Source organism: Anopheles ziemanni, chromosome 3, assembly GCF_943734765.1.
Source record: "Anopheles ziemanni chromosome 3, idAnoZiCoDA_A2_x.2, whole genome shotgun sequence".
Lineage (NCBI taxonomy): Eukaryota > Metazoa > Arthropoda > Insecta > Diptera > Culicidae > Anopheles > Anopheles ziemanni.
Window position 1 is genome coordinate 59,930,136 of NC_080706.1, and position 20,541 is coordinate 59,950,676.

General features: G+C 41.2%; 1 protein-coding gene across 1 annotated transcript; it reads right to left on the reverse strand.

The window, feature by feature from the left end:
• Window positions 1-327: 327 nt before the first annotated feature.
• LOC131285146 (uncharacterized) lies at window positions 328-3,466 on the reverse strand. Its single transcript, XM_058314007.1, has 2 exons — window positions 1,304-3,466; window positions 328-453 (listed from the first exon to the last, which is right to left on the reverse strand). Exons 1-2 carry the CDS (start codon window positions 3,464-3,466, stop codon window positions 328-330), a joined length of 2,289 nt encoding a protein of 762 aa, XP_058169990.1.
• Window positions 3,467-20,541: the final 17,075 nt, after the last annotated feature.

Genomic DNA, 20,541 nt, shown 5'->3' on the forward strand with positions numbered 1-20,541 from the left:
GGACAAATATGTCGGCGGGAATTCCACGGGATATTAAATCGGCAGGGTTTTGCTTTCCGGACACGTGATGCCAGCAGGAAGCGTGGGTTGCACTCTGAATTTTGTTGACACGGTTAGCCACATATGTTTTCCATGTTCTTGGAGGGGCGTTGATCCATTGCAGAGTTACAGTTGAATCAGACCAAAAATATGCATTGTTGAAAGGCATATCCAAAGCACTGATTACCTTTTGATAGAGTCGAGAGGCAAGCAACGCAGCACAAAGTTCAAGCCGAGGAATCGTTACAGATTTTAATGGAGCTACTTTCGACTTGGCTGCAAGTAAGCTCACTTGGGTGATGCCGTCGGGGTCAGTTGAGCGGATATAGATGCATGCACCAAGCGCTGATTCTGATGCGTCTGCAAAACAATGTAGCTCAGCTTGATGGTATCCGGGCGTAAATGCGGAGCGTTCTATCGTGAAGGTGTTTAGGTATTCCAGTTTCTGGCAGAATTCATACCACTTGCTCTGTAGATTTTCGGGAACGTTATCATCCCAGCCAAGAGTCAGAAGCCAAAGATTCTGCATCAAAATCTTTGCTGTAATGATCACTGGAGCCAACAGTCCTAATGGGTCGTACAGTTGAGCTATTGATGATAGGATGCTACGCTTTGAATTCTGTTCCTGTTTGTTGTTCATGGATGCGGAAAATCGGAAGATATCGGCTTCTGGTTCCCATGTTATTCCTAAAGCTTTCACACTCTCATTGGGTTCGAATTGCATGGGTGATCTGGTACCTAACGCCTCAGGAGGTATCCCTTCCATTACTTCCAATGAATTTGAGCACCATTTTCGCATGCTAAATCCACCTTTGGCAAGTAGTTCGGTCATTTCCTTACGCAATTGCTTCGCTGATTCTACGGTATCTGCTCCAGCAAGAAGATCGTCGACGTAGATGTTTTTTCGAACGGCTTCACTTGCTCTCGGGTAAAGCTCACCCTCATCTTTCGTTAGTTCCAATAGTGTTCGCGTAGCAAGAAACGAAGATGGTGCCAATCCATAAGTAACGGTGGCCAATTCATAGGTTTGAATTGGTTTGGATTCATCGAAGCGCCACAAAATTCTCTGCAATGGCCGATCAGAAGGATGCATGCTGACTTGCCGATACATCTTCTCAATATCGCCTACCAGCGCAATCCGAAATTTGCGAAAACGAATTATCTGGGCGAGAAGTTCGTCTTGCACTACTGGTCCAATGAGCAAGGTATCGTTGAGGGAGTTACCGGAACTAGTTTTTGCAGAGCCGTCGAAAACAACTCGTACTTTGGTAGTAGTACTAGAGGATTTCACAACGGGGTGGTGTGGAAGGTAATACGCACCATGCTCGGATGAATTATTTTCAATGGCAGTCATGTGGCCCAACTGCAGATATTCGCTCATGAAGTTATGGTATTGTTCCTTAAGCTCAGGATCTTTTGTTAGGCGTTTTTCGAGCAGATGGAAACGTCGAATGGCAGCTGGCTTGGATTCACCCAAGAGTTGTTCATGCTCAGGATGTTTCGGCATACGGACGATGTATCGACCCGATGGGTCACGGGAGACGGTCTGCTGGTAATACTTTTCGCATTCGTTTTCTTCGTTGGTTAGTGCGTTGTCTTGCAGTTCTTCGATGTCCCAAAATCGTTGTAGCAGCTCATCGACGGTAGGAGCGATAGCTGCGGTGTGACATCTAACAGTCACCGGTGGATTAATATTCGGCATTGATCCTGCTACAATCCAGCCGAAGACACTTTCCACTAACACATTTCCTACTTCCGGAAGAGGATGGCGTCCTTCCATTAACAGGGAGTAGAAATGCTCCGCGCCAATTATGATGTCGATCTGGCCGGATTTGCTAAACTCTGGGTCCGCGAGAGGATAGCCTGGTGGTATGTGCCAATGGTGAATTGGGATGGTGGTAGTTGGTGTTTCACTGGCTACTTTCCTAAGTACCAGGAAAGTTATACTGCGCTTGTAGTTAGTTGTGCGGGACTGGATTTCAGCAGTAACCAGATGTTTGGCAGTTGTAGTGGTTTTATCAATGCCGGTAATGGCAATATTCGTTTTTTGCCTTGGAAGCCGCAGTAGTTGACACAACCGTTCACTGATGGCATTCGGTTGGGAGCCATTGTCCAACAATGCTCTTGCCATGTGAGGTTGGCCATACGCATCTCGTATTTGAATTACCACTGTAGATAGAAGAATATTTTTGGTAATACTTCCTTGCGCAGCGGTAGCCATCATTGTCGTTGATACACTTTCTGAAGATGGATTTGCTTCACTGTCGGGATGTAGCATAGAGTGATGCCTTTTTCCGCACTGCCGGCAGCTGTACTTCGATGTGCAATCACGGGTATAGTGAGCAGCTCCGAAACAGTTAAAACACAATTTGTTTTCCTTAATGACTTCGTTCCGGGCGATCGAGTTAAGGTTGGCAAAGCGCGGACAACGAATTAGCTGATGATGCTGGTTTGTACATACAGGGCATTTTGGTGGTTCCTTTGTAGCAGACACAGCCGGATGTGCACTCATCTTTGGTAGTATGGGTTTTTTACTTGTCTTTGGATCTGAACCTTTGGACATGGCGATCGTTTCTAGCACACGGGCTCGGCGTTGCAGAAAGACAAGCATGCCTGCAAATGTAGGTTCGCGGTCGCCTTGTGCTTCTTCCCATGCGGCTAACGAAGCTTCATCTAGCTTGGATCCTAGGAGCTCAACTAGGAACATGGAGCAGTTCTGTTGCACATTTTCTCCCAATTGTTCAAGAAGTTGGGTGTGACGCTGGAAAGCGTCCACGGTGGTTTGTATCGCCTCTACACTGCTGTTCGGCATTTTTGGGAAAGTAAGCAGCTCTCTTACGTGCTTCTTTTTCAACAGAGGTTTGTTGGAGTAGCGTCCCAACAAAGTATTCCAGGCTACCTTATAATTGGCTGCGGTAAGCGCTATCGGTTGAATAAGGCTAGCCGGTTCGCCTTTTAAAGACGCCCTCAGGTAGTGGAATTTTTGCACTTCGGAAATATCAGCCGACTGGTGGATCATAGACAAGAAGGTGTCATGGTATGTGATCCAGTCGCTATAGTTTCCGGTGAATTCCGGCAAGGAAATGGTAGGAAGCTTTATACGTGGATTTGAAGTTTCATCCTTGACTTCTTTTTTGGGGGCTATAGGCAACAATAGCTGTAGTTCGGCTATCAGCTGTAGGTATAGCTCCTCAGCTGATCCTCGAAGCTTGCGGTTCTCGGCATCTTGCTCAGGAGTTTCTGATAGCTCCTCCAAGGCATCTTGTGCTGTTTCAAAAACCAGCCAGGTTTTCTCCAAACGGTCTAGTCTCGGTTCGACTAGATGCTGTTGCTCTTCGTTGTAGTTGGTGACGAAGGCACGGGTTCTCTCTATATAGTCGAGGGCATTCTGCCGCTTCAACTCTCGAGCACGCTGGGTTGGTGACATGGTTTTTACTGCTCTCTGCACCTTTTGGAAGGATTACTGGGATGAGTCACTCACTGGACAGGATATTTCACAGGTGCTATCGTTCCGGTGGTGAGGAGATCACGGTCCGGATCAACTCGGAAACAGGTTTAGGTTGGAACGATAACGGAAGCGGGTCGGCGTGTGAGTGGCTCTGGTTGGTATCGGGTATCCTGGTCACGGCACCAAATGTTCCGTCAGGGTACGGACTCTTGGTGCGCCCCTACGTTGTGTTTTTATTTTTCCTCTTCTTCTTCTTCTTGTTCTTCACTTTTTCTTCACTTCTTCTTCACTTCTCCTTCTTTTTCTTCTTCTGCTTCTTCTGCTACTTCTTCGTGTCGGCCCGTTGTAGGATATAGCTGGTACAGCAGCGCCCTCCGTGGTCGGTTGCGGCACCACAGGATGCTAGGAAGAAGCTCCCTCCAACGTCTTCCTTGGAGCGGTGAAGGACTTTCCCCTCGCTGGTTACGCTTCTCTCTCTCACTCGCTTACTTACGGTGGGTCCCGCTCTGCTCCCGTTGCTGCTTGCAAGGATGCTGCACGTGTCGCAAAAGCCGAATCACAGGTGGCGACGTGATTCGGGTAAACGAATGTTTAGTTCTGAAAAGAACTGTTGCTTAGGGTCTGCTGGTTGCTATGGTCTTCCTTCCTTCTAGGTTCAGGTGGTCTTCCTTCCTTCTAGGTTGGTGGTTCAGGTGCAAGAGAGCGATTTCGCGGAAATCCACTCCTTTTATAGTCGCGGGCGGTGGTTAATTCGCGGGTAATAAAAAGCGCGGTTGATCCGGGTATAAAAAGGCGATTTCATACGTAGTGAGTGTCAGTTGGAGATGGCGATTCAATGAGAACGCACTAATTCGCCCTTTCGACCAAATGATAGTAGTTGGTCGAACAGTTGGTATATTCGATTTCTCACTGCTGATCTACAAAACACAATACAATAAGTCCTCACGAAACTAAACTGCTTAACTTCAATCACACTGATACTCCCTTGATCATTTACATGATTACTAAGGACCTAGGATATTCGCTACACTGTACATGGTATAAGTTTTCGCCATCGGTTTGATCGTGGGTCGTCTTTCGGTGGTTGTATCAATCTCATTGTGCGGAAGCATCCACACACGCTTTTTCCAATACAAAGCATGAGTGGATTGCCCCTCACAAGAAGACGATTGAATCGATTAAGCATTATTTGAATAAACCGTTGGTATATTCGATTTCTCACTGCTGATCTACAAAACACTAAACAATAAGTCCTCATGAAACTAAACTGCTTAACTTCAATCACACTGATACTCCCTTGATCATTTACATGATTACTAAGGACTTAGGATATTCGCTACACTGTACATCGTATAAGTTTTCGCCATCGGTTTGATCGTGGGTCGTCTTTCGGTGGTTGTATCAATCTCATTGTGCGGAAGCATCCACACACGCTTTTTCCAATACAAAGCATGAGTGGATTGCCCCTCACAAGAAGACGATTGAATCGATTAAGCATTATTTGAATTAACCGTTGGTATATTCGATTTCTCACTGCTGATCTACAAAACACTAAACAATAAGTCCTCATGAAACTAAATTGTTTAAGTTCAATCACACTGATACAACCTTCATCATTTACATGATTACCAAGGACCTAGGATATTCGCTACACTGTACATGGCATAAGTTTTCGCCATCGGTTTGATCGTAGGTCGTCTCTCGGTGGTTGTATCAATCTCATTGTGCGGAAGCATCCACACACGCTTTTTCCAATACAAAGCATGAGTAGATTGCCCCTCACAAGAAGACGATTGAATCGATCAAATATTTTTTGAATTAACCGTTGGTATATTCGATTTCTCACTGCTGATCTACAAAACACAAAACAATAAGTCCTCATGAAACTTAACTGCTTAACTTCAATCACACTGATAGTCCCTTGATCATTTACATGATTACTAAGGACCTAGGATATTCGCTACACTGTACATCGTATAAGTTTTCGCCATCGGTTTGATCGTGGGTCGTCTTTCGGTGGTTGTATCAATCTCATTGTGCGGAAGCATCCACACACGCTTTTTGCAATACAAAGCATGGGTGAATTGCCCCTCACAAGAAGACGATTTTATGGATTAAGTGTTGTTTGAATTAACCGTTGGTATATTCGATTTCTCACTTAATCTACAAAACACAATACAATAAGTCCTCACGAAACTAAACTGCTTAACTTCAATCACACTGATAGTCCCTTGATCATTTACATGATTACTAAGGACCTAGGATATTCGCTTCACTGTACATCGTATAAGTTTTCGCCATGGGTTTGATCGTGGGTCGTCTTTCGGTGGTTGTATCAATCTCATTGTGCGGAAGCATCCACACACGCTTTTTCCAATACAAAGCATGAGTAGATTGCCCCTCACAAGAAGACGATTGAATCGATCAAATATTATTTGAATTAACCGTTGGTATATTCGATTTCTCACTGCTGATCTACAAAACACAAAACAATAAGTCCTCATGAAACTTAACTGCTTAACTTCAATCACACTGATACTCCCTTGATCATTTACATGATTACTAAGGACTTAGGATATTCGCTACACTGTACATCCTATAAGTTTTCGCCATCGTTTTGATTGTGCGTCGTCTCTCGGTGGTTGTATCAATCTCATTGTGCGGAAGCATCCACACACGCTTTTTCCAATACAAAGCATGAGTGGATTGCCCCTCACAAGAAGACGATTGAATCGATCAAGTATTATTTGAATTACCCGTTGGTATATTCGATTTCTCACTGCTGATCTACAAAACACAAAACAATAAGTCCTCATGAAACTAAACTGCTTAACTTCAATCACACTGATACTCCCTTGATCATTTACATGATTACTAAGGACTTAGGATATTCGCTACACTGTACATCCTATAAGTTTTCGCCATCGTTTTGATTGTGCGTCGTCTTTCAGTGGTTGTATCAATCTCATTGTGCGGAAGCATCCACACACGCTTTTTCCAATACAAAGCATGGGTGAATTGCCCCTCACAAGAAGACGATTTTATGGATTAAGTGTTGTTTGAATTAACCGTTGGTATATTCGATTTCTCACTGCTGATCTACAAAACACAATACAATAAGTCCTCACGAAACTAAACTGCTTAACTTCAATCACACTGATAGTCCCTTGATCATTTACATGATTACTAAGGACCTAGGATATTCGCTACACTGTACATGGTATAAGTTTTCACCATCGGTTCGATCGTGGGTCGTCTTTCGGTGGTTGTATCAATCTCATTGTGCGGAAGCATCCACACACGCTTTTTCCAATACCAAGCATGGGTGCATTGCCCCTCACAAGAAGACGATTTTATGGATTAAGTGTTGTTTGAATTGACCGTTGGTATATTCGATTTCTCACTGCTGATCTACAAAACACAATACAATAAGTCCTCACGAAACTAAACTGCTTAACTTCAATCACACTGATACTTCCTTGATCATTTACATGATTACTAAGGACCTAGGATATTCGCTACACTGTACATGGTATAAGTTTTCGCCATCGGTTTGATCGTGGGTCGTCTTTCGGTGGTTGTATCAATCTCATTGTGCGGAAGCATCCACACACGCTTTTTCCAATACAAAGGATGGGTGAATTGCCCCTCACAAGAAGACGATTTTATGGATTAAGTGTTGTTTGAATTAACCGTTGGTATATTCGATTTCTCACTTAATCTACAAAACACAATACAATAAGTCCTCACGAAACTAAACTGCTTAACTTCAATCACACTGATAGTCCCTTGATCATTTACATGATTACTAAGGACCTAGGATATTCGCTACACTGTACATGGTATAAGTTTTCACCATCGGTTCGATCGTGGGTCGTCTTTCGGTGGTTGTATCAATCTCATTGTGCGGAAGCATCCACACACGCTTTTTCCAATACCAAGCATGGGTGCATTGCCCCTCACAAGAAGACGATTTTATGGATTAAGTGTTGTTTGAATTGACCGTTGGTATATTCGATTTCTCACTGCTGATCTACAAAACACAATACAATAAGTCCTCACGAAACTAAACTGCTTAACTTCAATCACACTGATACTTCCTTGATCATTTACATGATTACTAAGGACCTAGGATATTCGCTACACTGTACATGGTATAAGTTTTCGCCATCGGTTTGATCGTGGGTCGTCTTTCGGTGGTTGTATCAATCTCATTGTGCGGAAGCATCCACACACGCTTTTTCCAATACAAAGGATGGGTGAATTGCCCCTCACAAGAAGACGATTTTATGGATTAAGTGTTGTTTGAATTAACCGTTGGTATATTCGATTTCTCACTTAATCTACAAAACACAATACAATAAGTCCTCACGAAACTAAACTGCTTAACTTCAATCACACTGATAGTCCCTTGATCATTTACATGATTACTAAGGACCTAGGATATTCGCTACACTGTACATGGTATAAGTTTTCACCATCGGTTCGATCGTGGGTCGTCTTTCGGTGGTTGTATCAATCTCATTGTGCGGAAGCATCCACACACGCTTTTTCCAATACAAAGCATGGGTGAATTGCCCCTCACAAGAAGACGATTTTATGGATTAAGTGTAGTTTGAATTAACCGTTGGTATTTTCGATTTCTCACTGCTGATCTACAAAACACAATACAATAAGTCCTCACGAAACTAAACTGCTTAACTTCAATCACACTGATACTTCCTTGATCATTTACATGATTACTAAGGACCTAGGATATTCGCTACACTGTACATGGTATAAGTTTTCGCCATCGGTTTGATCGTGGGTCGTCTTTCGGTGGTTGTATCAATCTCATTGTGCGGAAGCATCCACACACGCTTTTTCCAATACAAAGGATGGGTGAATTGCCCCTCACAAGAAGACGATTTTATGGATTAAGTGTTGTTTGAATTAACCGTTGGTATATTCGATTTCTCACTTAATCTACAAAACACAATACAATAAGTCCTCACGAAACTAAACTGCTTAACTTCAATCACACTGATAGTCCCTTGATCATTTACATGATTACTAAGGACCTAGGATATTCGCTACACTGTACATGGTATAAGTTTTCGCCATCGGTTTGATCGTGGGTCGTCTTTCGGTGGTTGTATCAATCTCATTGTGCGGAAGCATCCACACACGCTTTTTCCAATACAAAGCATGGGTGGATTGCCCCTCACAAGCAGACGATTGAATCGATCAAGTATTATTTCAATTACCCGTTGGTATATTCGATTTCTCACTGCTGATCTACAAAGCACAAAACAATAAGTCCTCATGAAACTAAACTGCTTAACTTCAATCACACTGATACCTAGGATATTCGCTACACTGTACATGGTATAAGTTTTCACCATCGGTTCGATCGTGGGTCGTCTTTCGGTGGTTGTATCAATCTCATTGTGCGGAAGCATCCACACACGCTTTTTCCAATACCAAGCATGGGTGCATCGCCCCTCACAAGAAGACGATTTTTTGGATTAAGTGTTGTTTGAATTAACCGTTGGTATATTCGATTTCTCACTGCTGATCTACAAAACACAATACAATAAGTCCTCACGAAACTAAACTGCTTAACTTCAATCACACTGATACTCCCTTGATCATTTACATGATTACTAAGGACCTAGGATATTCGCTACACTGTACATCGTATAAGTTTTCGCCATCGGTTTGATCGTGGGTCGTCTTTCGGTGGTTGTATCAATCTCATTGTGCGGAAGCATCCACACACGCTTTTTCCAATACAAAGCATGAGTGGATTGCCCCTCACAAGAAGACGATTGAATCGATTAAGCATTATTTGAATTAACCGTTGGTATATTCGATTTCTCACTGCTGATCTACAAAACACAATACAATAAGTCCTCACGAAACTAAACTGCTTAACTTCAATCACACTGATACTCCCTTGATCATTTACATGATTACTAAGGACCTAGGATATTCGCTACACTGTACATCGTATAAGTTTTCGCCATCGTTTTGATTGTGCGTCGTCTTTCGGTGGTTGTATCAATCTCATTGTGCGGAGGCATCCACACACGCTTTTTCCAATACAAAGCATGAGTGGATTGCCCCTCACAAGAAGACGATTGAATCGATTAAGCATTATTTGAATTAACCGTTGGTATATTCGATTTCTCACTGCTGATCTACAAAACACAATACAATAAGTCCTCACGAAACTAAACTGCTTAACTTCAATCACACTGATACTCCCTTGATCATTTACATGATTACTAAGGACCTAGGATATTCGCTACACTGTACATCGTATAAGTTTTCGCCATCGGTTTGATCGTGGGTCGTCTTTCGGTGGTTGTATCAATCTCATTGTGCGGAAGCATCCACACACGCTTTTTCCAATACAAAGCATGAGTGGATTGCCCCTCACAAGAAGACGATTGAATCGATTAAGCATTATTTGAATTAACCGTTGGTATATTCGATTTCTCACTGCTGATCTACAAAACACAAAACAATAAGTCCTCATGAAACTAAACTGCTTAACTTCAATCACACTGATACTCCCTTGATCATTTACATGATTACTAAGGACCTAGGATATTCGCTACACTGTACATCGTATAAGTTTTCGCCATCGGTTTGATCGTGGGTCGTCTTTCGGTGGTTGTATCAATCTCATTGTGCGGAAGCATCCACACACGCTTTTTCCAATACAAAGCATGAGTGGATTGCCCCTCACAAGAAGACGATTGAATCGATTAAGCATTATTTGAATTAACCGTTGGTATATTCGATTTCTCACTGCTGATCTACAAAACACAATACAATAAGTCCTCACGAAACTAAACTGCTTAACTTCAATCACACTAATACCTAGGATATTCGCTACACTGTACATGGTATAAGTTTTCGCCATCGGTTTGATCGTAGGTCGTCTCTCGGTGGTTGTATCAATCTCATTGTGCGGAAGCATCCACACACGCTTTTTCCAATACAAAGCATGAGTAGATTGCCCCTCACAAGAAGACGATTGAATCGATCAAATATTTTTTGAATTAACCGTTGGTATATTCGATTTCTCACTGCTGATCTACAAAACACAAAACAATAAGTCCTCATGAAACTTAACTGCTTAACTTCAATCACACTGATAGTCCCTTGATCATTTACATGATTACTAAGGACCTAGGATATTCGCTACACTGTACATCGTATAAGTTTTCGCCATCGGTTTGATCGTGGGTCGTCTTTCGGTGGTTGTATCAATCTCATTGTGCGGAAGCATCCACACACGCTTTTTGCAATACAAAGCATGGGTGAATTGCCCCTCACAAGAAGACGATTTTATGGATTAAGTGTTGTTTGAATTAACCGTTGGTATATTCGATTTCTCACTTAATCTACAAAACACAATACAATAAGTCCTCACGAAACTAAACTGCTTAACTTCAATCACACTGATAGTCCCTTGATCATTTACATGATTACTAAGGACCTAGGATATTCGCTTCACTGTACATCGTATAAGTTTTCGCCATGGGTTTGATCGTGGGTCGTCTTTCGGTGGTTGTATCAATCTCATTGTGCGGAAGCATCCACACACGCTTTTTCCAATACAAAGCATGAGTAGATTGCCCCTCACAAGAAGACGATTGAATCGATCAAATATTTTTTGAATTAACCGTTGGTATATTCGATTTCTCACTGCTGATCTACAAAACACAAAACAATAAGTCCTCATGAAACTTAACTGCTTAACTTCAATCACACTGATACTCCCTTGATCATTTACATGATTACTAAGGACTTAGGATATTCGCTACACTGTACATCCTATAAGTTTTCGCCATCGTTTTGATTGTGCGTCGTCTCTCGGTGGTTGTATCAATCTCATTGTGCGGAAGCATCCACACACGCTTTTTCCAATACAAAGCATGAGTGGATTGCCCCTCACAAGAAGACGATTGAATCGATCAAGTATTATTTGAATTACCCGTTGGTATATTCGATTTCTCACTGCTGATCTACAAAACACAAAACAATAAGTCCTCATGAAACTAAACTGCTTAACTTCAATCACACTGATACTCCCTTGATCATTTACATGATTACTAAGGACCTAGGATATTCGCTACACTGTACATGGTATAAGTTTTCGCCATCGGTTTGATCGTGGGTCGTCTTTCGGTGGTTGTATCAATCTCATTGTGCGGAAGCATCCACACACGCTTTTTCCAATACAAAGCATGGGTGAATTGCCCCTCACAAGAAGACGATTTTATGGATTAAGTGTTGTTTGAATTAACCGTTGGTATATTCGTTTTCTCACTGCTGATCTACAAAACACAATACAATAAGTCCTCACGAAACTAAACTGCTTAACTTCAATCACACTGATACTCCCTTGATCATTTACATGATTACTAAGGACCTAGGATATTCGCTACACTTTACATGGTATAAGTTTTCGCCATCGGTTTGATCGTGGGTCGTCTTTCGGTGGTTGTATCAATCTCATTGTGCGGAAGCATCCACACACGCTTTTTCCAATACAAAGCATGGGTGAATTGCCCCTCACAAGAAGACGATTTTATGGATTAAGTGTTGTTTGAATTAACCGTTGGTATATTCGATTTCTCACTGCTGATCTACAAAACACAATACAATAAGTCCTCACGAAACTAAACTGCTTAACTTCAATAACACTGATACTCCCTTGATCATTTACATGATTACTAAGGACCTAGGATATTCGCTACACTGTACATCGTATAAGTTTTCGCCATCGTTTTGATTGTGCGTCGTCTTTCGGTGGTTGTATCAATCTCATTGTGCGGAAGCATCCACACACGCTTTTTCCAATACAAAGCATGGGTGGATTGCCCCTCACAAGCAGACGATTGAATCGATCAAGTATTATTTCAATTACCCGTTGGTATATTCGATTTCTCACTGCTGATCTACAAAGCACAAAACAATAAGTCCTCATGAAACTAAACTGCTTAACTTCAATCACACTGATACCTAGGATATTCGCTACACTGTACATGGTATAAGTTTTCGCCATCGATTTGATCGTAGGTCGTCTCTCGGTGGTTGTATCAATCTCATTGTGCGGAAGCATCCACACACGCTTTTTCCAATACAAAGCATGGGTGAATTGCCCCTCACAAGAAGACGATTTTATGGATTAAGTGTAGTTTGAATTAACCGTTGGTATTTTCGATTTCTCACTGCTGATCTACAAAACACAATACAATAAGTCCTCACGAAACTAAACTGCTTAACTTCAATCACACTGATAGTCCCTTGATCATTTACATGATTACTAAGGACTTAGGATATTCGCTACACTGTACATCCTATAAGTTTTCGCCATCGTTTTGATTGTGCGTCGTCTTTCAGTGGTTGTATCAATCTCATTGTGCGGAAGCATCCACACACGCTTTTTCCAATACAAAGCATGGGTGAATTGCCCCTCACAAGAAGACGATTTTATGGATTAAGTGTTGTTTGAATTAACCGTTGGTATATTCGATTTCTCACTGCTGATCTACAAAACACAATACAATAAGTCCTCACGAAACTAAACTGCTTAACTTCAATCACACTGATAGTCCCTTGATCATTTACATGATTACTAAGGACCTAGGATATTCGCTACACTGTACATGGTATAAGTTTTCGCCATCGGTTTGATCGTGGGTCGTCTTTCGGTGGTTGTATCAATCTCATTGTGCGGAAGCATCCACACACGCTTTTTCCAATACAAAGGATGGGTGAATTGCCCCTCACAAGAAGACGATTTTATGGATTAAGTGTTGTTTGAATTAACCGTTGGTATATTCGATTTCTCACTGCTGATCTACAAAACACAATACAATAAGTCCTCACGAAACTAAACTGCTTAACTTCAATCACACTGATAGTCCCTTGATCATTTACATGATTACTAAGGACCTAGGATATTCGCTACACTGTACATGGTATAAGTTTTCACCATCGGTTCGATCGTGGGTCGTCTTTCGGTGGTTGTATCAATCTCATTGTGCGGAAGCATCCACACAAGCTTTTTCCAATACAAAGCATGGGTGAATTGCCCCTCACAAGAAGACGATTTTATGGATTAAGTGTTGTTTGAATTAACCGTTGGTATATTCGATTTCTCACTGCTGATCTACAAAACACAATACAATAAGTCCTCACGAAACTAAACTGCTTAACTTCAATCACACTGATAGTCCCTTGATCATTTACATGATTACTAAGGACCTAGGATATTCGCTACACTGTACATGGTATAAGTTTTCGCCATCGGTTCGATCGTGGGTCGTCTTTCGGTGGTTGTATCAATCTCATTGTGCGGAAGCATCCACACACGCTTTTTCCAATACAAAGCATGGGTGAATTGCCCCTCACAAGAAGACGATTTTATGGATTAAGTGTTGTTTGAATTAACCGTTGGTATATTCGATTTCTCACTGCTGATCTACAAAACACAATACAATAAGTCCTCACGAAACTAAACTGCTTAACTTCAATCACACTGATAGTCCCTTGATCATTTACATGATTACTAAGGACTTAGGATATTCGCTACACTGTACATCCTATAAGTTTTCGCCATCGTTTTGATTGTGCGTCGTCTTTCAGTGGTTGTATCAATCTCATTGTGCGGAAGCATCCACACACGCTTTTTCCAATACAAAGCATGGGTGAATTGCCCCTCACAAGAAGACGATTTTATGGATTAAGTGTTGTTTGAATTAACCGTTGGTATATTCGATTTCTCACTGCTGATCTACAAAACACAATACAATAAGTCCTCACGAAACTAAACTGCTTAACTTCAATCACACTGATAGTCCCTTGATCATTTACATGATTACTAAGGACCTAGGATATTCGCTACACTGTACATGGTATAAGTTTTCACCATCGGTTCGATCGTGGGTCGTCTTTCGGTGGTTGTATCAATCTCATTGTGCGGAAGCATCCACACACGCTTTTTCCAATACAAAGCATGGGTGAATTGCCCCTCACAAGAAGACGATTTTATGGATTAAGTGTTGTTTGAATTAACCGTTGGTATATTCGATTTCTCACTGCTCATCTACAAAACAAAAAACAATAAGTCCTCATGAAACTAAACTGCTTAACTTCAATAACACTGATACTTCCTTGATCATTTACATGATTACTAAGGACCTAGGATATTCGCTACACTGTACATGGTATAAGTTTTCGCCATCGGTTTGATCGTGGGTCGTCTTTCGGTGGTTGTATCAATCTCATTGTGCGGAAGCATCCACACACGCTTTTTCCAATACAAAGCATGGGTGAATTGCCCCTCACAAGAAGACGATTTTATGGATTAAGTGTAGTTTGAATTAACCGTTGGTATTTTCGATTTCTCACTGCTGATCTACAAAACACAATACAATAAGTCCTCACGAAACTAAACTGCTTAACTTCAATCACACTGATAGTCCCTTGATCATTTACATGATTACTAAGGACTTAGGATATTCGCTACACTGTACATCCTATAAGTTTTCGCCATCGTTTTGATTGTGCGTCGTCTTTCAGTGGTTGTATCAATCTCATTGTGCGGAAGCATCCACACACGCTTTTTCCAATACAAAGCATGGGTGAATTGCCCCTCACAAGAAGACGATTTTATGGATTAAGTGTTGTTTGAATTAACCGTTGGTATATTCGATTTCTCACTGCTGATCTACAAAACACAATACAATAAGTCCTCACGAAACTAAACTGCTTAACTTCAATCACACTGATAGTCCCTTGATCATTTACATGATTACTAAGGACCTAGGATATTCGCTACACTGTACATGGTATAAGTTTTCACCATCGGTTCGATCGTGGGTCGTCTTTCGGTGGTTGTATCAATCTCATTGTGCGGAAGCATCCACACACGCTTTTTCCAATACCAAGCATGGGTGCATTGCCCCTCACAAGAAGACGATTTTATGGATTAAGTGTTGTTTGAATTGACCGTTGGTATATTCGATTTCTCACTGCTGATCTACAAAACACAATACAATAAGTCCTCACGAAACTAAACTGCTTAACTTCAATCACACTGATACTTCCTTGATCATTTACATGATTACTAAGGACCTAGGATATTCGCTACACTGTACATGGTATAAGTTTTCGCCATCGGTTTGATCGTGGGTCGTCTTTCGGTGGTTGTATCAATCTCATTGTGCGGAAGCATCCACACACGCTTTTTCCAATACAAAGCATGGGTGAATTGCCCCTCACAAGAAGACGATTTTATGGATTAAGTGTTGTTTGAATTAACCGTTGGTATATTCGATTTCTCACTGCTGATCTACAAAACACAATACAATAAGTCCTCACGAAACTAAACTGCTTAACTTCAATCACACTGATAGTCCCTTGATCATTTACATGATTACTAAGGACCTAGGATATTCGCTACACTGTACATGGTATAAGTTTTCACCATCGGTTCGATCGTGGGTCGTCTTTCGGTGGTTGTATCAATCTCATTGTGCGGAAGCATCCACACACGCTTTTTCCAATACCAAGCATGGGTGCATTGCCCCTCACAAGAAGACGATTTTATGGATTAAGTGTTGTTTGAATTGACCGTTGGTATATTCGATTTCTCACTGCTGATCTACAAAACACAATACAATAAGTCCTCACGAAACTAAACTGCTTAACTTCAATCACACTGATACTTCCTTGATCATTTACATGATTACTAAGGACCTAGGATATTCGCTACACTGTACATGGTATAAATTTTCACCATCGGTTCGATCGTGGGTCGTCTTTCGGTGGTTGTATCAATCTCATTGTGCGGAAGCATCCACACACGCTTTTTCCAATACCAAGCATGGGTGCATTGCCCCTCACAAGAAGACGATTTTATGGATTAAGTGTTGTTTGAATTGACCGTTGGTATATTCGATTTCTCACTGCTGATCTACAAAACACAATACAATAAGTCCTCACGAAACTAAACTGCTTAACTTCAATCACACTGATAGTCCCTTGATCATTTACATGATTACTAAGGACCTAGGATATTCGCTACACTGTACATGGTATAAGTTTTCACCATCGGTTCGATCGTGGGTCGTCTTTCGGTGGTTGTATCAATCTCATTGTGCGGAAGCATCCACACACGCTTTTTCCAATACAAAGCATGGGTGGATTGCCCCTCACAAGCAGACGATTGAATCGATCAAGTATTATTTCAATTACCCGTTGGTATATTCGATTTCTCACTGCTGATCTACAAAGCACAAAACAATAAGTCCTCATGAAACTAAACTGCTTAACTTCAATCACACTGATACCTAGGATATTCGCTACACTGTACATGGTATAAGTTTTCACCATCGGTTCGATCGTGGGTCGTCTTTCGGTGGTTGTATCAATCTCATTGTGCGGAAGCATCCACACACGCTTTTTCCAATACCAAGCATGGGTGCATCGCCCCTCACAAGAAGACGATTTTTTGGATTAAGTGTTGTTTGAATTAACCGTTGGTATATTCGATTTCTCACTGCTGATCTACAAAACACAATACAATAAGTCCTCACGAAACTAAACTGCTTAACTTCAATCACACTGATACTCCCTTGATCATTTACATGATTACTAAGGACCTAGGATATTCGCTACACTGTACATCGTATAAGTTTTCGCCATCGGTTTGATCGTGGGTCGTCTTTCGGTGGTTGTATCAATCTCATTGTGCGGAAGCATCCACACACGCTTTTTCCAATACAAAGCATGAGTGGATTGCCCCTCACAAGAAGACGATTGAATCGATTAAGCATTATTTGAATTAACCGTTGGTATATTCGATTTCTCACTGCTGATCTACAAAACACAATACAATAAGTCCTCACGAAACTAAACTGCTTAACTTCAATCACACTGATACTCCCTTGATCATTTACATGATTACTAAGGACCTAGGATATTCGCTACACTGTACATCGTATAAGTTTTCGCCATCGTTTTGATTGTGCGTCGTCTTTCGGTGGTTGTATCAATCTCATTGTGCGGAGGCATCCACACACGCTTTTTCCAATACAAAGCATGAGTGGATTGCCCCTCACAAGAAGACGATTAAATCGATCAAGTATTATTTCAATTACCCGTTTGTATATTCGATTTCTCACTGCTGATCTACAAAACACAAAACAATAAGTCCTCATGAAACTAAACTGCTTAACTTCAATCACACTGATACTCCCTTGATCATTTACATGATTACTAAGGACCTAGGATATTCGCTACACTGTACATCGTATAAGTTTTCGCCATCGGTTTGATCGTGGGTCGTCTTTCGGTGGTTGTATCAATCTCATTGTGCGGAAGCATCCACACACGCTTTTTCCAATACAAAGCATGAGTGGATTGCCCCTCACAAGAAGACGATTGAATCGATTAAGCATTATTTGAATTAACCGTTGGTATATTCGATTTCTCACTGCTGATCTACAAAACACAATACAATAAGTCCTCACGAAACTAAACTGCTTAACTTCAATCACACTGATACCTAGGATATTCGCTTCACTGTACATCGTATAAGTTTTCGCCATGGGTTTGATCGTGGGTCGTCTTTCGGTGGTTGTATCAATCTCATTGTGCGGAAGCATCCACACACGCTTTTTCCAATACAAAGCATGGGTGGATTGCCCCTCACAAGCAGACGATTGAATCGATCAAGTATTATTTCAATTACCCGTTGGTATATTCGATTTCTCACTGCTGATCTACAAAACACAATACAATAAGTCCTCATGAAACTAAACTGCTTAACTTCAATCACACTGATACCTAGGATATTCGCTACACTGTACATGGTATAAGTTTTCACCATCGGTTCGATCGTGGGTCGTCTTTCGGTGGTTGTATCAATCTCATTGTGCGGAAGCATCCACACACGCTTTTTCCAATACCAAGCATGGGTGCATCGCCCCTCACAAGAAGACGATTTTTTGGATTAAGTGTTGTTTGAATTAACCGTTGGTATATTCGATTTCTCACTGCTGATCTACAAAACACAATACAATAAGTCCTCACGAAACTAAACTGCTTAACTTCAATCACACTGATACTCCCTTGATCATTTACATGATTACTAAGGACCTAGGATATTCGCTACACTGTACATCGTATAAGTTTTCGCCATCGGTTTGATCGTGGGTCGTCTTTCGGTGGTTGTATCAATCTCATTGTGCGGAAGCATCCACACACGCTTTTTCCAATACAAAGCATGAGTGGATTGCCCCTCACAAGAAGACGATTGAATCGATTAAGCATTATTTGAATTAACCGTTGGTATATTCGATTTCTCACTGCTGATCTACAAAACACAATACAATAAGTCCTCACGAAACTAAACTGCTTAACTTCAATCACACTGATACTCCCTTGATCATTTACATGATTACTAAGGACCTAGGATATTCGCTACACTGTACATCGTATAAGTTTTCGCCATCGTTTTGATTGTGCGTCGTCTTTCGGTGGTTGTATCAATCTCATTGTGCGGAGGCATCCACACACGCTTTTTCCAATACAAAGCATGAGTGGATTGCCCCTCACAAGAAGACGATTAAATCGATCAAGTATTATTTCAATTACCCGTTTGTATATTCGATTTCTCACTGCTGATCTACAAAACACAAAACAATAAGTCCTCATGAAACTAAACTGCTTAACTTCAATCACACTGATACTCCCTTGATCATTTACATGATTACTAAGGACCTAGGATATTCGCTACACTGTACATCGTATAAGTTTTCGCCATCGGTTTGATCGTGGGTCGTCTTTCGGTGGTTGTATCAATCTCATTGTGCGGAAGCATCCACACACGCTTTTTCCAATACAAAGCATGAGTGGATTGCCCCTCACAAGAAGACGATTGAATCGATTAAGCATTATTTGAATTAACCGTTGGTATATTCGATTTCTCACTGCTGATCTACAAAACACAATACAATAAGTCCTCACGAAACTAAACTGCTTAACTTCAATCACACTGATACCTAGGATATTCGCTACACTGTACATGGTATAAGTTTTCGCCATCGGTTTGATCGTAGGTCGTCTCTCGGTGGTTGTATCAATCTCATTGTGCGGAAGCATCCACACACGCTTTTTCCAATACAAAGCATGAGTAGATTGCCCCTCACAAGAAGACGATTGAATCGATCAAATATTTTTTGAATTAACCGTTGGTATATTCGATTTCTCACTGCTGATCTACAAAACACAAAACAATAAGTCCTCATGAAACTTAACTGCTTAACTTCAATCACACTGATAGTCCCTTGATCATTTACATGATTACTAAGGACCTAGGATATTCGCTACACTGTACATCGTATAAGTTTTCGCCATCGGTTTGATCGTGGGTCGTCTTTCGGTGGTTGTATCAATCTCATTGTGCGGAAGCATCCACACACGCTTTTTGCAATACAAAGCATGGGTGAATTGCCCCTCACAAGAAGACGATTTTATGGATTAAGTGTTGTTTGAATTAACCGTTGGTATATTCGATTTCTCACTTAATCTACAAAACACAATACAATAAGTCCTCACGAAACTAAACTGCTTAACTTCAATCACACTGATAGTCCCTTGATCATTTACATGATTACTAAGGACCTAGGATATTCGCTTCACTGTACATCGTATAAGTTTTCGCCATGGGTTTGATCGTGGGTCGTCTTTCGGTGGTTGTATCAATCTCATTGTGCGGAAGCATCCACACACGCTTTTTCCAATACAAAGCATGAGTAGATTGCCCCTCACAAGAAGACGATTGAATCGATCAAATATTTTTTGAATTAACCGTTGGTATATTCGATTTCTCACTGCTGATCTACAAAACACAAAACAATAAGTCCTCATGAAACTTAACTGCTTAACTTCAATCACACTGATACTCCCTTGATCATTTACATGATTACTAAGGACTTAGGATATTCGCTACACTGTACATCCTATAAGTTTTCGCCATCGTT

Coding starts and splice junctions, on each gene's coding strand:
- LOC131285146 (XM_058314007.1), bottom strand. CDS start 3,466: ATGTCACCAACCCAGCGTGCTCGAGAGTTGAAGCGGCAGAATGCCCTC. Junction 454..1,303: donor CCTCTAGTACTACTACCAAA/GTACGAGTTGTT, acceptor CCTTCACGATAG/AACGCTCCGCATTTACGCCC.